The 18176-nt window shown below is 34.7% G+C and overlaps 2 protein-coding genes across 2 annotated transcripts in view; both read left to right on the top strand.

Moving 5' to 3' along the window:
- The first annotated feature begins 1765 nt into the window (after positions 1-1765).
- LOC110441371 (RING finger protein 219-like) lies at positions 1766-12772 on the top strand. The gene is made up of 3 exons (XM_021484488.1): positions 1766-1879; positions 4004-5729; positions 6083-12772. The coding sequence occupies exons 2-3, from the start codon at positions 4013-4015 to the stop codon at positions 6634-6636; spliced, it is 2271 nt and encodes a 756-aa protein (XP_021340163.1). The 5' UTR covers positions 1766-1879; positions 4004-4012; the 3' UTR covers positions 6637-12772.
- Positions 12773-15359: 2587 nt separating this feature from the next.
- LOC110441373 overlaps positions 15360-18176 on the top strand; it is a 9853-nt gene continuing 7036 nt past the window's right edge. Inside the window, exon 1 of the mRNA XM_021484490.1 lies at positions 15360-15471. The gene's annotated coding sequence lies outside the window, so the exon portion shown is untranslated. The remainder of the gene's footprint in view (positions 15472-18176) is intronic.

Genomic DNA, 18176 nt, shown 5'->3' on the forward strand with positions numbered 1-18176 from the left:
TAACATGGTGTTATAATGTTTTGGTTCTTGGTTTGGTGCTCGTGGTTTGATCAATGTTGCTATGATTTCATAGTAAAAAGGAGAAAGCTTTTCACTTTTTGGAAGATTTTTAAGTTGTCTAGATTCATTTTACATATATGCATAATTTTGCCGAAAGTGTTTAGTTGTAGCATTGGGATAGTTTTCCATTATGCTGCTTCCTCTGCTACCAGTTTTTTTCAGCCAGGTTTTTCGTAATGTATCAATATTTGATCTTATATCGATTGAGTTGATCCCGCCTTCAGTGTATGGTCTGATTGATGTATTTCTTTTTACTCTTTCTTTAGTTATGATTTTACTATTTGTATTCTCCCTATTATAGTAAGTTTTCTGATTTTCCATTTGTTTATTAGTTTTTTTAACTTTATCCAGTTTACTTTTCCAATTTAAGTGTAGTGTTTGTTACTTATTTAGTCCAAAGTGAACTCCCAGTGCTTTGATTGTTATATCAATCCATGCGTTTCCGTCAAAATTGTCGTCGATCTGTGTCTTATTACCTAGTATGAGTCCTTTTGACTTCTCTCTATTCAATATTAGACCAGAGTAGGTTCCGAATGTTTCTATTATATTTAGTGATTTAGTAATATATTTTTTTGTCTTTAAGAACAGTGTTGTGTCGTCTGCTAGTTGAGATATTTGTATGGTATGTTTTGCTGATTTTGTATTGTTATTCCTTGTACGTTTTGATTACTTTTGATTCTTATAGCCATTTCCTCTGCTGCCATAACAAACAATAATGCGGATGCAGGACAATCCTGCCATAAATCTCGGCACTACTTTTTCCGAATTAAGGATACCTGATGCATAATACTAATGACTTTTTTTATCAAAGGAAGATTTCAATTAACAATACAAAAATTATTATAAATTATAATTATAACAGTTAGCGTTTTCAGTAGGTTCAGGACAACTCCTACGCATCAGGAAGACATATTGATGTTAAATAAGATCCATGCCGACTGAATGTGTAAGGTGTGGAGGTGAAACTTGAACATTTGATACAAGGAGTTTGATACCAGACCTAATCATACCAGACATAATGACGATACGACACCAGGGATTCTTTACCCATCACAACACTAAGTTGGTGCATTCAACGTAGATATAGTAGGTTTATTTTGTGAATGGATAACAAAACGGACCAGTCCCCTCCCACTATGCCTCAAAGGATGGTTGGGTCATTATTCTTCGATGAGTTTTCAATATTTCGATTGCACAAACGTAGTTTAACATTGTCCCTTTTTCTGAATCAACTAAAATACACGCTCAGGTCTTACATGCGGTAATATGTAATGGTAATTATGACTGCTTTAACACACAAAGGTAAATAGCATTCTAAAAATATGATCAGGATGCTTAAGACTACAAAATCAACCAAATATTTCAAATGCCGTATATCAAGAACCTCTTGGTGAATTTTCATTCAGTTAATGAATATTAAATATGTTTTTTAGTATTAAATAACAAATACAATAAAAAAGATTGTGGTAGAACTTATAAGTTTTCTTTAGCGTATTTCTAAGTTACATGTAATTGGGGTATCCAGGATGTTCTTACCTGCATATCAGTCATTAGCTGCATGGACGCACGCTATTTGTTAATAATCTTACTATTTACTACTATTAATAAAAGTTATTACTATATAAATGTAATATGTGCAAATAGTGTTGTGCGACTATGTATACTTGTCGGATGAAGATTTATTTCCCCTTTTTGCAGACATCACGTGATCTAACCTTAACATGGTGTAACTTACCAGAAGGAAACCGAAACAGTGTTTCTTTAAATTAAAGAAACGACTTAAACATTTCAACGTAATCAGCATTTGGCTAAGATAAAGGTATGTCCTATATATTATTAATAGGCAATTAATTTTAGATATCTGAATGCAAGGAAGATTTTTAATTATCTAATGTTATGTCTACACAAACCGAAAGCACTTGAAGTAAGGAATGTGTATCAAAGGCCACTGTATTTTATAGAGAATTGAATTACTGTCTGAAGAATATGGTTACATGGGTTTTGAGCATTTGTTGTTATAGTGTTTTTGTTTGGAGATGGCTAATAAATCATAACGTAGTTTCCTGAATAGAAATCAAAACTAATAAAGTGGATCCCAGACGGGAAATTCCTTGATTTTGGAGGACTACTGTAAAAGCATAATATTTCGTTGGGGATATACTTTTGTTTATTTTAGGGTTTAATAAAATCCACGAAATATAATCCGAGCTTAATTTTAAGCTCACGAAATACTAACTAAATGAAATATTAAATAAGCAATTAATTTTATTTCAAAATTCATGGTGTATTTGCATCTAAGAACAAGTCATGATTAACGGTGTAATTATTGTTACAGGCACAGAGTTAAACTCTCATAACAACAGCGTTAAATGCGTAACACAGTTACTTTTATACAGGTACATGTACGTCTATGTGAGTCTACAAAGTAAACATTACGTGTATATCTCTTTTTGTATATAAGATATAGAGCGTGACGGATTTGTCCGATACCCTTCAAGTGCGTTAATCTCGCCCGATCTTACCTGCACTGTCGATATAAACTTCTAACTTACCAGAAACAAATACAGGGTTTTAAAATATTGTTTCCATGAAATATAATCCTAACGAATTTGTCCCAATACAAAAACATCGAAGTTTAACCTCAACAAAAATATATGATTTTACACTAGTATCGGCAAGGTGAAATGTGATAAAAAAAAATACTGTTTCATTTAATCTATAATAGTTTATGTTTGAGTCTGAGAGATAAAAGACGCTGTACAAACGTTTGGAGACAACTAAACCGTGAAACTACATTACAAACAGTTTTGTGGCAGTAATTTGACTGATTAAATACCTCTCTTTTAAAAATATTTAAAACATATACTTCTCTAAGTCGAAAATTAAGTATATTAGAAGGGGAAAACCTTCCAGTAAGCTATCATACTGAAATTTCCCTTCGAAACTGTCACCGCCGATGGTATAACTGCGGCGAAACGTTTAACCGCTAATTGACAAATACTTCAGTCACTTACTTTGATAATTTATTTTGAGGTGTAGATATTCGAGTATACACATTAATTGCCAACATAAGTAACCAACAGTTTCTATATTGAATACTTGGTATTATGTAAGAAAGTACACATTACTGCACACGTACACACTTGTAATACGTAAACAACATGGATATTCAATCACGCGTAGGTTGTATACAAGCGGTACCTTTAAATGTTATTCAACATGAGACAGGCCTTTTGTCAAGTGTATGCATACGTTATATAAAATCAATGTTAACTAGTTTGTAGACATTCTTTAACGGCAATGAAAAAGACGGCATGTCATAACATTGTTTCTTTGAGTTATCAGATGATTTGACACTTAAAGCTTAATACCCGTGAAGTTAATATGTGATATGTCGAATATAATATGGTTTTATCCCGTCATAGATGCTGATCCCAAGGGCTCTTATATCGGAACTCTTGTATTTAAGCCTCATCGACGATTAATTATGAAATTTTGTTTTTAGAAATCAATCATTAAATAGTTTAAAAAATGAAATACTTAAATCAAAACGATTTAAGTATTTCATTTTTTAAACTATTTAATAATTGATTTCTAAAAACAAAATTTCGCTTCAATATGGTTGCGCTAATAGATGGTTTTGTATAATTTGAGAGTGCGCAAATTTATAAATGCGTCATTACATGTATATTATAAAATTCGGTAATACGCTCAGATTTGAGTCAGCTAAAATAAGGACTTTAACTTATGATGTTTTCAAAATCGATACGCATTTCTTATTTTTTATAAAACAGAATTATTTCTTTTCAACAATATAACAAAAAAATAAGACCAAGATTAAATTATCTTATCTATATTTCATAGATTGTAGGATATAGCATATTGCAATCGAAACGAAATCAATGATATGTTTTTCATTATTGAATTTGCTATAATATTTCAGACAACAAGAATGACTTCAAGGAAGAAGAAAGACTACATGAAAGTGTTGTCAATAACAGAGTGTAACATCTGCCATTTGGATTTATCCGACCCTCGTCGGATAGAGTGTGGACACACCTTCTGTCTCCATTGTTTAGGTAAACACGTAAGTTCTTCGTCTTCTTGTCCAACTTGTAAACGACCTATGAAACCAACATCTGGAAAGGTCGAAAATTATCCTGTTGCTATGGAAATAGTACACCTTCTGCAGACACTTCAGAAGGTTGCAAGTTGCAGCAATATTGCAGGTGAGGAAGAGGATAAAACAGGGGAAGAGGATGAGTACCAATATGTGGAGCTTGATACTGATCAAGATGAGGTAAAGACTAAGACATTACCTCAACAATCAAAGTCTGTCATGTCGAACGATGTATGCGATATACATGGACAAAGACTGGTATCTGTTTGTACCACTTGTGATGATGAACTCATCTGCGACAAATGCAGCATCCATTCGACCCACAATAAACAAGAGATATCTGAACATAATAGGCATCTCAAGCGACTACTCGAAAAACAAAGAGCGGATTTACTCCAACGGGAAAAGGATGACGTAGCAGAAGAAGAAACGTTGCAGGAAATGATCGAAAAGCAAGTTCAACAAAGGGAAATAATTAAAGACGAGATAGAAGAAATTACCGAGGAAATTTTTACACAAATTCACATGAAAAAGGAAGAAATGCTTCGACCTATTGAGGAAAAGGCAGACGAATACGTCAAACAACTGACGGAGAGGCAGGAGGATATCAAAGACAGGCTATCTGAGTTTAGTCACATCAGCAACAGGATTGGAAAACTTTCGCATGATGACACAACAGACTACAGCAGAAAAGCAAAAAGATTGGTTAAACAAGCAAACATTGCACTCCTGATAGAAAACAAACCTGTACCACGTTACCAGAACATTGAGTTCACCAAGAATGACACAGTCCTAGAAGATCTGTCACAACTTCAGTTAGGTGATGTAAGGATAGATGAAGTATCAATAGCGCAGGACGAGGAGGGTACAGCGTCCGACTTCTTTCCTGATGGGGAGAAAGTGTACGTGAATGATGTGTACCCGGACGATGTCTACACGTACGATGATTCAATCTTACCTCCTCCACCAGCTCCTGTAAGACCAAAACCGGGAAAATCGTATCATCCATTACCTACACCAATGGCACCACCAACTATGGATGTTCCTTCTTTATTTCCTCGCCCTCGTCCTCCACTTCCTCCACGACCTCAAAATCAATATCAAAATCAAAGTCCCCCAGCAGCTAAAAACGAAGAGAAAATCTACCATGACCTGGACGATTCTCTATCTGATAATACTATACGGAATCAAAAGCATGACACGGAACCTCTGGAACAGAAAGAAGATATACCGGACAGCCATTTCAATCCACCGCCATTATCTCCCTTTTCAGGAACATTTCGAAAATCGGCCTCTAAAGCAATTGACAACCGTGCATTTCCACAGAAATTGCTTCACCGTGTATTCCTCCCCTTTAGACCCTCGGGGTTCACGGTTGTTCGAGGTTCTCTGGGACACTACTACACATTTGTCACAGATGATTACCACGTGAAAATGTTCAGAGAGAATGGAGACTTCTATAGGACAATCACAGATCTCGTCCGGGCGTTCGATGCTGCAAGCCAACAACATGGCGAAGGCTTGACGCTTTTGTACATAACGGATGAAGGTAAATGATAACAGCTATCTACCTTTTGTAGTTGGAATATTAATAAAATAGATGGTGAGTCAAAATAATGGCAATGTTTAATGAAGGTGAACTACAACCATTACAACACAATTTGGTGGATATATGAACTTAATTATGCAAGAAAGGTGTCGCTTGGGAATTCAAAAATCATATTAAAACTTCGTTTTTACGATTATAGATGTTGTAACATATCCTTTTTTTATTAAGGATACCGTTTGTAAAATAAATTGCATTGATAAGTCATTCATGTACATGAATATAACACAATGCAACATTTCTATTGAAATAAATTTCTATGCGTCTTATTAAACTGACAAATTATTTTATTTTAGGACGAAGGACAGGAGATGGAAGTGTCAGGGTGTATACCTCCGAGGGAGAATTCCAGAAAGTGTTGGTTGGAAAGCTCAAGAAACCACAAGGAATTTCCATATCACGAGTGGGACTCGTTTACGTATGTGACGAAGCAAATATCCTTGTGTTTTGTCCAAAAACGGGGAAAAGAAAGAGGATCATTTCTACCATCGGGAGGGATCCAATTTTTGTATGCCCTTTGTATGTGATGGTGAGCGCCACTGGGAAGATTCTAGTCTCCGATGTTGGCACAAGAGAGCTCAAAATCCATGACGAAACCCGAAAGTACACCGACAAATTCAAACCAGATGAGGACGAAGGGGAGCTTTACACAAGCTTTACTCCTGGAATGTGTGCCGAGGATTCTTCTTCGAATTATTACGTCATTGACCAAGAGAGAAACATTCTTTATATATTGCGCGGTGGGGGGAGGTCAGAGAAGCTAGCGCTACCACAAAAACCTCAGGGGCACGATGGAATACCAACAGCTGTATCTTTCGCCAACGATACAGGGAACATTGTAGTGTTTTAGACAAAAGATATACAGGATGTTGTTTTGATAAAACAAATGATTTTTGTATATACCCAAACGTACGTTTTACCGCGAATAACACCACAACGCCAATCACGTCGTCTGCAATGATAGACGTCAGATATGCCCGGACGTTTTCCGATGTGATGTTAGAGGTCCATCCTTTCATGTTTATGTTATAGTAACTGAGTTCAATATATTTTTTGACGGTCAGATTAAGGATTAGTATTTAAAAGACATACAGCTTGGTAATAGATATAAGCAGCCCATACATATATAGGGTATTGATACAAACAATATACTTGCATATGATAAAGTCCAGATATGTTACTACAAAAACTACTGGAGTTGTTTGTAAATACACAATATGACTAATTTTGCTTGTTTTTTTGAGCGGTTTTATGTCCGCTTCACTACCGAGTAGTTCGGTTATCCAGCAGACGAGTGTGACTTATTACTCATTTGTCTGTTATACATGTGGATTTAGTTTAAATGACCCAAAGAAAATACGATAAACAGTAGTCTCGCTTTGTTGTAAAAATCAATATCTGTCCAGGAGATCTAATACAAGATAAGCTGTAATCAGTTGTTGGTAATCATCTACATCAAAAAAACCGATTAGTCACTTTTAAGGACATATGGTATTTTTTACATCACACCACATCTGTTGTTCCACCCGTCAAGGTATTAAAATGTTATAATCATAAGATAATTATCACTTTTGCGATGTTTCCTTTAGTTTAAACATGTTTTATTGTACAAAGATACTAATCGATTAAACAACAAGTTATTTCAACTTAATAAAGTACTATCCCGAAATGGAGCGATGTTTCATTCGCTTATCTAAACGGCCTTTACTGTAATTGAACTTGCTTTAAAGTGTTGTTCATCAAAAGTTTAATATTCCTAATGTAAATAAACAGATATGATAATAATAGAGATGACATACTTCGGATCCCTGGCGAACTACTGGCAAACACTGTAAATAACTTCAACAATTAATTCTAAATCACTATCAATTATCTCAATTCAGTCTTTGTTTCCAATATAAATTGTCAGTTATGCAAAGACATAAAATCTAAATTCAATTGTTTGTGCAATGTTTTTTGGAATACCCCTTATATTCAATATTTGTTATCGGATGGTCGAGTAACGCAGTGGATGGAACACTTGCCTTGGCGTCCGGGTTTCAATTCCCCGATCGGACGGTATGGTAAGGGGTCACCTTCCCGTCCACCTGGGATTTCTCCGATTATTTCGCTTTCCTCCGATATCAAGATACCCGCGCGCTTAAATATAATTTTATAATTGTTGTAAAATGTATAAAGTTGAAAGATATTATATAATATTTTTTATATACTATTCAATATTCGATTCTATTAGTTGTCACGTGATGTTTACATTTTCGATCAGATCAGGCATATAGCAGCACGATAGAAAACCTGAGTGTTCCAAGGGTTGGGGGTCCTTGGCAGCGAGGTCTGCTCAGGTCTTATCGTGCGATATGTTATATATGCTTAGTAAATTATTACACACTAGGCTACATTTAACGTTTTTCCGTTGATAAAAAGGTCTCAATCAGCTGATAAGCCATATTGGCCTGGTTAATGTAGACCTAGACGTATTGGGTTGGGGAGGTCGATACTTTATCAGAAAGGTTTGTTCACACTCCACATCATATTTGTAAACTAAGAAATAGAAATATTTGTGAAAATTATGTTTACATTTACATATAACACTCGCATATGGCAGAATGACCTGATTTTTCCAAGGGTTTTGGGGCCTCCTACCGGCGAGGTCTGTTCAGGTCTCATGCTTGCATCCTAGCCCGTAGCTGCGATAACGTGGCTTTCTGACGACGAGAGAGTTTTTTTATATATATTGCGTCGTCAGACGCGGGGCATAGTCGCCCGGTTGTTAATTTTAATACTACCTTGCCCGGTCACCCTAATGAGTGTCCAGGGAGGTTTTCGGGCGCCCAGGAATTCGTTATTTTACTTTTTTTTTTACTTTTTTCTTCTGGTTCATACATTTATACACTTTCCTAGCTGTATGTACTGCTATTTCGGACATTCACATTTATCAACAAAGAATTTGTCATCCAATTGTTTAAAAGTCTAGTGCGGCCACATTTGGAAAGAACAAATTGCTATTGAAAATGTCCAACGCAGGGCAACAAGACGCCTACCAATCTTTAAAGGACAGTCCTACAGTGAAAGACTTTGTGCACTGGGCCTCCTAAGTTTAGAATATAGATTGACAGGAGATGTCGTGTAAATCTATAAAATCATCAATGACATTGACATTTTTGACAAAAACAACATGATTAAAATGGCTGCATTTTTTTGCCTCACTCACATAATAACTTTTGTAAATTACAAAGCCAATGATTGTTTACAGGTGATTTAATTCATTAGAGTTCGGGTATTCGTTTTTGTATCCAATTGCTATGTTTTTTAGAGTCAACATATCTTTTTTGATATCCTAGTTTTTCAAAAATATATCCGATTTAAAATTTTGTAAATATTTACATTTTATGGGAAAATGTTTTTAATCTTCTATTGTGTATTACAGTTTGGTGTATCTCTTATTTTCCATTGATGCAGAATTTGCTTTGATGTAAGGATTTTGTCTAGTTATTTCCATTTATATTCCTTCAGATTGTTGGTTTTTAAGTATTGAAAGACAAAATCATTTGTAAATTTGAATTGGGCATCTGTTTTATTGCATTTGTTCTCCCAGTATATTCTTCCGATTGATTTTTCAGAACGCAGAGTGTTTGAAGATTGTTCGATTATTACAATTTTCAATGGTTACTGTTCCTAGTTTTGGAATTTTGATGACCAGATTTCTTTCGATTTTTACTCTAAAGTTATGCACGTTAACATAATTTTCTTTAATTTTTGATAGCCGAGTTTTTGGTATTGCTTTTTTACTATGGATAGTTTTGATAGCAAATTAGTTTTTTTGTTAATTTTTCATATATGGTTTTATCATTTATTTCTACATTGTGTTGTAATTGATCCTTGATAGTTACAATGTCTGATTCTATCCATTTTTAAAAATATATGGTTTTACCTTTCATCTTAATATGCCTATTCCCCCATATAATTTGAGCTAACATGGTGTTTTAATGTTTTGGTTCTTGGTTTGGTGCTCGTAGTTTGATCAATGTTGCTATGATTTCATAGTAAAAAGGGGATAGCTTTTCACTTTTTGGAAGATTTTTTAAGTTGTCGAGACTCATTTTACATATATGCATATTTTTGCCGAAAGTGTTTAGTTGTAGCATTGGGATAGTTTTCCATAATGCTGCTTCCTCTGATAACATTTTTTTTCAGCCAGGTTATTCGTAATGTATCAATATGTGATCTTATATCGATTGAGTTGATCCCGCCATCAGTGTATGGTCTGATTATTGTATTTCTTTTTACTCTTTCTTTGGTTATGATTTTACTATTTGTATTCTCCCTATTATAGTAAGTTTTCTGATTTTCCATTTATTTATTAGTTTTTTAACTTTATCCAGTTTACTTTTCCAATTTAAGTGTAGTGTTTGTTACTTATTTAGTCCAAAGTGAACTCCTAGTGCTTTGATTGTTATATCAGTCCATGCGATTCCTTGTACGTTTTGATTGCTTCTGATTCTTATAGCCATTTCCTCTGCTGCCATAACAAACAATAATGCTGATGCAGGACAATCCTGCCATAAATCTCGGCACTGCTTTTTCCGAATTAAGGATACCTGATGCATAATACTAATGACTTTTTTTTATCAAAGGAAGATTTCGATTAACAATACAAATATTATAATAAATTATAATTATAACCGTTAGCGTTTTCAGTAGGTTCAGGAGAACTCCTACGCATCAGGAAGACATATTGATGTTAAATAAGATCCGACTGAATGTGTAAGGTGTGGAGGTGAAACTTAAACATTTGATACAAGGAGTTTGATACCAGACCTAATCATACCAGGCCTAATGACGGTACGACATCAGGGAATCTTTACCCATCACAACACTAAGTTGGTGGATTCAACGTAGAAATAGTACGTTCATTTTGGGAATGGATAACAAAATGGACCAGTTCCCTCCCTCTATGTCCCAAAGGATGGTTGAGTCATTATTCTTCGATGAGTTTTCAACATTTCGATTACGTAAACGTAGTTTAACATTGTCCCTTTTTCTGTATCAACTAAAATACACGCTCAGGTCTTACATGCTGTAATATGTAATGGTAATTATGAATGCTTAAACACATAAAGGTAAATAGCATTCCCAAAATATGATCAGGATGCTAAAACTACAAAATCAACCAAATATTTCAAGTGCCGTATATCAAGAATTTTCATTCAGTTAATGAATATTAAATATGATTTTTAGTATTAAATAACAAATACAATACAAACAAAAAATTGGTAGAAATTGTAAGTTTTCTGTAGCGTATTTCTAAGTTACATGTAATTGGGGTATCCAGGTGGTTCCTACCTGCATATCAATCATTAGCTGCATGGACGTACACTATCTGTTAATCATCTTTCTATATACTACTATTAAAACTACTAATTACCATATAAATGTAGTATGTGCAAATAGTGTTGTGCGTATATGTGCGGATGAAGATTTATTTCCCCTTTTTGCAGACATCACGTGATCTAACCTTAACATGGTGTAACTTACCAGAAGGAAACCGAAGCAGTGTTTCTTTAAGTTATATTATATTATCAATGTGCAGTTAATTTCATATGCCTGAAAACAAGGAAGATTCTTAATGATCTAATGTTATATAAACACAAACCGAAAGTACATTGTTTTTGTTCAGGAATTGCTAATAAAACATTACGGAGTTTCCTGAATAGAAATCCAACTAATAAAGTGGATACAAGAAGGAAAATTTCTTGATTTTAATTCAACAAAACACGACGTCCAGATAGGTGCACTCGATAATTATCCTCGTCAGGATTCACAAAGCAGACCTAAGGACTACTGTAAAAGCAAAATATTTCTTTGTGGACATACTTTTGTTTATTTTAGGGTTTAATAAAATCCACGAAATATAATCCGAGCTTGATTTTTTAGCTCATGAAATACTAACTAAATGAAATATTAAATAAGCAATTAATTTTATTTCAAAATTCATGGTGTATTTACATCTAAGAACAAGTCATGATTAACGGTGTAATTATCGTTACAGGCACAGAGTTAAACTCTCATAACAACAGCGTTAAATGCGTGACACAGTTATTGTTACACGGGTACATTTGCGTCTATGTGAGTCTTCACAGTAATCATTATGTGTATATCGCTCTTTGTATTTAAGCTATAGAGCGTGACGGATTTCTCCGATACCCTTCGAATGCGTTAATCTCGCCCGATCTTACCTGCACTGCACAAGGAATACATGCGATTTATCAGCAGATTTCAGAACATTTCAGAAGATTACATAAAACTCAAAAATATGGCTCTGATGTCATATTATTTTGTTTTGAATCAAGTAATTTACGGAGTATTTAGTCTGTGTAGCCGCTGTGCTGTATACGTATCTTATATACGTCTTACATGTACGTCCATGCCATATCTGAATCGTCCTCCGATGTAAATATTTACAATGTACGTAAATTGTGATTTGTCTTTGTCCTGTCTTCAACCTAAATTGGTAGAGAACTATATTAAGGATGTAGTTCATGCCAAGAATCACACTATCATACGTGTTGATTGAAACAAACAGAAATATACAGCTAGGAGGGGTGTAGCTCGGCTGAACCCTAGCAGAGACGTATATATTACTGTAATACATTTGTATATTCGTCTCTGACCCTAGCTACTGTTATATGGGCCAGTGACCAAAACGTGCCACTCCAACGTAAGAAGTATCACGTGACCTGTTAGCCATTAAACTTATTGCACAGTGAGGAGCAGTCACCTGTAATTGCCCATATCTAGGGAACGGGACCGTTCTGAGCGCGCGTTGATGGATGATTTGGTATTTATTTAAGTATATAACAGGTTTCGCTTATTTTTACAAAACGTAAAATGTCTTGGTCAAGACCCTTTAACTGTATTTTACACGTGTTTTTACCTGAGGTTAGTTACCTGGACCAAAATATTAAAAAATGTTTGTACACCATATACGATAAAAGGATATTTATTAAATTTTTAAATTATAAAGTGTCATAATTTTTGTAGCAATGGTGGTGCTGGTAAAAAAATATCAAAATAAAAAAAAATGTTTGGTAATCTTCAGGGGGGGATCCAGGATTTCGTGATGAGTGGTGACACATTATTTTCATAAAAAAACCTTCCGATTTTATCATAAACCTGAGACTGCCAGTTAATCCAAGTTTATTCCAGTTTCTGTTTATAAACATTGTCTTTTAAAACAAACACCAAAACTAATGTTGTGTAGCCGAAGGTTATTGACTTTCATCGACTGGAGCGAGGCAGAATTATTTTCTTTTTTTCGGGTTTGAATTTCACATGAAGCGATGAGTCAATTTTAGGAACCTGTTTCTTTTCTGAAAAAAACATATATCTATATTATGAACGGTACTCGTTTTCCTAAATACAGATTAGAGATGACAAGGATTTTAGGAAACGGGCTGATCTCATTCTCGTTTCCCGATTTCAGCCCAGGTATCCGAAGCAATATTTCCATTAAATATTATTTTAAACTCGTTTCAGTCACACTTGTCTGTGACGTGTTGACAGTTTGATTATCATCAGACATTAATTGGTGGCATACGTTCATTCATTCATTCTTTATTAACCAAAAGCCCTTAGGCTTCTTCTTCTTCTTCCATTTACTGTGGCAGATATCATAGATATGAGTGCAGTTGCCGCAATATTACAGGCTTATACGTACACACATGGGTCTAGAATTAAGAAGATATAGACTATACCGCCCATTAATTTTATTTTTCACTGGAGTAATATTCGCAAACATAACAAACCAAATTGAATGAAAGCAAGTGTGTTCCATGCCCACGTGCGTGTTATACTAAATCTATCTCAGAATAGCAAACGGTCAGCTTGGTAAACAATGTACTTACAGAGGTTGATATGTCATTTTTCCATTAAAGTAGGAATACAAGCAATTTGTGATCAGTTGTCATAATATTACAGTTGATTACATTCTAAATATCTTACATTAAAAAGTTGCAAAAGCTTTAAAATGACCCTTACATTGTGTTTTAATCCAGTGATATACAGAGATTTGATTCAGTTATATATAGAGATTTGATTCAGTGATATACAGAGATTTGATTCAGTGACATACAGAGATTTGATTCAGTGATATACAGAGATTTGATTCAGTTATATATAGAGATTTGATTAAGTGATATACCGAGATTTGATTCAGTGATATACAGAGATTTGATTCAGTGATATACAGAGATTTGATTCAGAGATTTGATTCAGTGATATACAGAGATTTGATTCAATGAAGACGCTGTTCTATGTGCGTATCTTCTTTACGTCCCTGTCATTTTAGAATCGTCCTCCGATATCAGATTTTAAATAGTTTTTAATAGTGTTTTGTCTTCGTACTGACTTCGACTTAAGTTGGAAGGAAATTATATTTAGTGTGTACTTCACGGCGAGAATCACTCTATCAGTCGTTTCCATTAAATAAAATTAGAAATATATGTGAGGTGCAGCTCCTGAATACTAACAACTGAAATATGAACCGGTGACCCGAAGCTACTCTATGTGGTCGTAAGTACAACGTGATCGGTAAGCTCATTAAAATTCTCACCAGTAAGGAGCGGTCACCTTTGATTGCCTTTATCTAGATAATGGGACCCATCTGAATACTCTTTGATAAACATTTGTTAATTTATTGAACTGTTTCTACGGTTTTGCTAATTTTCACAAAAAGCCAAAATTCTTCGACCCAATTTGTTTGAAGCAACGCGAAAAATCACCCTGTTCATCGAGCTATGGGAAAAGCAATGTTAATGGACTTTTAAAAAGCATTAATGAATCTGCGTCTGTCGTCACAAAATCTATTAATTAAATCTGGAAGACATAAAAATATACCCGTTCCTTAAGACTATGTCCATTCTGTAAAAATCATGCGGAGGAAGAATTTCACTTTTTATAAAAATGTCCCTCCTTTTACGACCTTAAAGGCAAATACATTAAAACTTACTTCCGTAAAACCCAGAGATCTACAAATTAATCAGTTTACTATCAACTGGAAAGGTAAAAGGTATAAATAACCTAGATACTTGTGTATATCACGAAAGTGTACTGCCATCTACATTATTTGTAAGTAACTAGAAATTTCGCACTTTAATATATAGTTACTACAATTGTTGATTTCAAAATGTATTCCATACAGTATTCGGATCACATAGCACCAAACAGCTGTTCCGTCCTTCTAGGACTCAACGGTGATGCTAGAGGCCAGAACGGTGATTATTGTCACACAAAGAGAGGTGGATAAAACCCCTTATTTATAAGAATTTCAGCATTAAGAACAACGAGTATTTGCATATAAATAACGAATAACGTGTGTATATTATGAACTCTACCAAACTAACCATTTCGTTTGTAAATTGTTTGTTTACCTATCACATCAATCTTTAGCTCCACACATGTACGGTTTTTGTTATCATTTTAACCGTTTCTAAATATATCAAGCACATGTGTATATTTTGTTGCGTATACCTATATGCAGTCGGGTGAACTGAGTTGTTCCCCTTTGCAGAAACTACGTGACCTACCTTTCATTGGGTGTACTACTAAGCAGGAAGTCGAAGCACTGTTTCTTTAAATCAAAGGAACAAATCACAACTTTAAGCGTAATCAACATTTGTCTAAGATAAAGGTATGTCCTATATGGTATTAACATGTAATTAATTTGAGATTTCTAGAAACAAGTAAGATTCTTAATTATCTAATGCTCTGTCTACACAAACAGAAAGCACTTTATGTTAGCCATGTGTCGCTGAGCCATTAACGCAGTTTAAAAACATTTTATTACAGTCCAAAAGAATATGTAGTTACATGGACTTTGAACTTTTGAGTATTTGTATTTGAGGGAATGGCTAATAAAACGTGATATAGAATCGAAATAAAAATGACTAAAGGGATTCCCGAAAGGAAATTCTCCATTAAACTATTTGACATTACTGAGGTGGTTATCAACACAACACGATGTTCTAGATGAATGCACTTGATACGTACACCTACCTCAACACACGGCCATTATGAAAAATTTCACACTACTTCAAATAAACTGTGTTTTTTTTCTATATAAAGAACCAATGCAATACTTGAAAAGTTCATCAGAATTTTTAAGTATTATACAAATTGCTGGATGACTGATACTGTTAGTGTGTGCTAGGAAATGACTGTTACTGTTAGCGTGTGCTAGGAAATGACTGATACTGTTAGTGTGTGCTAAGAAATGACTGTTACTGTGATTGTGTGCTAGGAAATAACTGATACTGTTAGCGTGTGCTAGGAAATGACTGATACTGTTAGTTTGGGCTAGGAAATGACTGATACTGTTGGTGTGTGTTAGGAAATGACTGATACTGTTAGTGTGTGTTAGGAAATGACTGATACTGTTAGTGTGTGCTAAGAAATGACTGTTACTGTGATTGTGTGCTAGGAAATGACTGATACTGTTAGCGTGTGCTAGGAAATGACTGATTCTGTTAGTTTGTGCTAGGAAATGACTGATCCTGTTAGTGTGTGTTAGGAAATGACTGATAATGTTAGTGTGTGCTAAGAAATGACTGTTACTGTGATTGTGTGCTAGGAAATGACTGATACTGTTAATAGGAAATGACTGATACCAATTTGAAGATAAAATGTCAGACTAATACTGTTAGTGTGTGCTAGGAAATGACTGAAACTGTTAGTGTGTGCTAGCAAATCAATGATACTGTTAGTAGGAAATCAATGATACTGTTACATGTAGTGTGTGCTAGGAAATGACTGATACTGTTAATAGGAAATGACTGATACTGTTAGTGTGTGCTAGGAAATGCCTGATACTGTTAGTGTGTGCTAGGAAATGCCTGATACTGTTAATGTGTGCTAGGAAATGCATGATACTGTTAGTGTGTGCTAGGAAATCAATGTTACTGTTAGTTTGTGATAGGAAATCAGTGATACTGTTAGTGTGTGCTAGGAAATAACTGATACTGTTAGTGTGTGCTAGGAAATAACTGATACTGTTAGTGTGTGCTAGGACACTTTCACCAAGTCAAACTGTAACCTTTCACTTATAAAGTCCCTAGTTGTACGACGCTTTTCTTAAGTAACTATTACGTTAGTTATGCTTTAAACTAGTATTGGCTGTCATAACAAATTCGCACTTATTTGTGATGACAAAATTGGTAAATAACAATAAATAACTTATCTCGTGATAAGGATAATGTAGAACTTATTAAAGATCTCAAAGACAAAGCACAATACTCTTTTAAATATTCCAAGAAAGATGACGCTATGAGGTATCCGAAAACAACAGACAAAGATTCCTTGTTTTAAGAATTAGAGACTGCATATGTGTTTTAGTTGATCTTATTTTTTTAAGTTTTAGTATATTAAGAGGAAAATTATTTCCAGTGAGATATCATACTGTAACTTTCCTTTTAATTTATACTAGTATTCATCGTCGGTGGTATAACTATAGTAAGAATCAATCAATTTCAAATGAGATTACATGTATGTCATATCTAACTGCATTATATAAAACTTTAATACGTTACTGATTCAGAGAGTCAATAATTTATTTTGTGATGGGTTATTTCCGTTTTTTATAATTTATTCTGAAGTGAACATACCCGAGATTTCCCATTAATGACCAGCATACTTCTACTTCTACTTCTAAATGGTACTGACCAACTTCAACAATTTGAAGATAAAATGTCAGACGAGGAGTGAAACATGGAAAGAGAGTGTTTTTAAAAGATACGAGATGGTCTAATTTGCGTTTGAAAGGTGACGGTAGAGGGCTGATTTGAATAATTCCGTTGGTGGGCTCGAAATAATGTCAAGTGGGAGTTTATTCCACTCGGGTATAGTTCGAGGGAAGAATGATGCCTTTCTGATCTGGGTTTTTGAGTGGGGAATTTTATACGAAAACTGGTGGTTTGTTCGGGATTTTCTAACTGTAGGGATTTACGATAGCGACTTTCTGGTTTACAATGTTATGAAGCATGGTTAGACGAGCATCTCTACGTCTATCTGCTAGAGGGCGCAGCTTCAGGTGGTCCAACATTTCTGACACACTGGAGGTACGATGGTTGTACCTGTGCTTATTGAGCACATAGTGCGCTGCCCTTCGCTGGACCATTTCCAACTTGTCAATATTTGTTTGGGTGTGAGGGTCCCATACTGTACAGGCATACTCAAGTGATGGTCGAACTAATGATTTGTATGCCTGTATTTTGGCTGATGTTGAGCCAATTTTAAGATTTCGTCTTAAAAAGCCTAGGGTAGAATTTGCTTTTGGGCATATAGTATTTATATGTGAATCCCATTTAAGGTCAGATGATAGTGTTACACCCAGATACTTGG

Source organism: Mizuhopecten yessoensis, unplaced genomic scaffold (genome assembly GCF_002113885.1).
Source record: "Mizuhopecten yessoensis strain PY_sf001 unplaced genomic scaffold, ASM211388v2 scaffold715909, whole genome shotgun sequence".
NCBI classification, from domain to species: domain Eukaryota; kingdom Metazoa; phylum Mollusca; class Bivalvia; order Pectinida; family Pectinidae; genus Mizuhopecten; species Mizuhopecten yessoensis.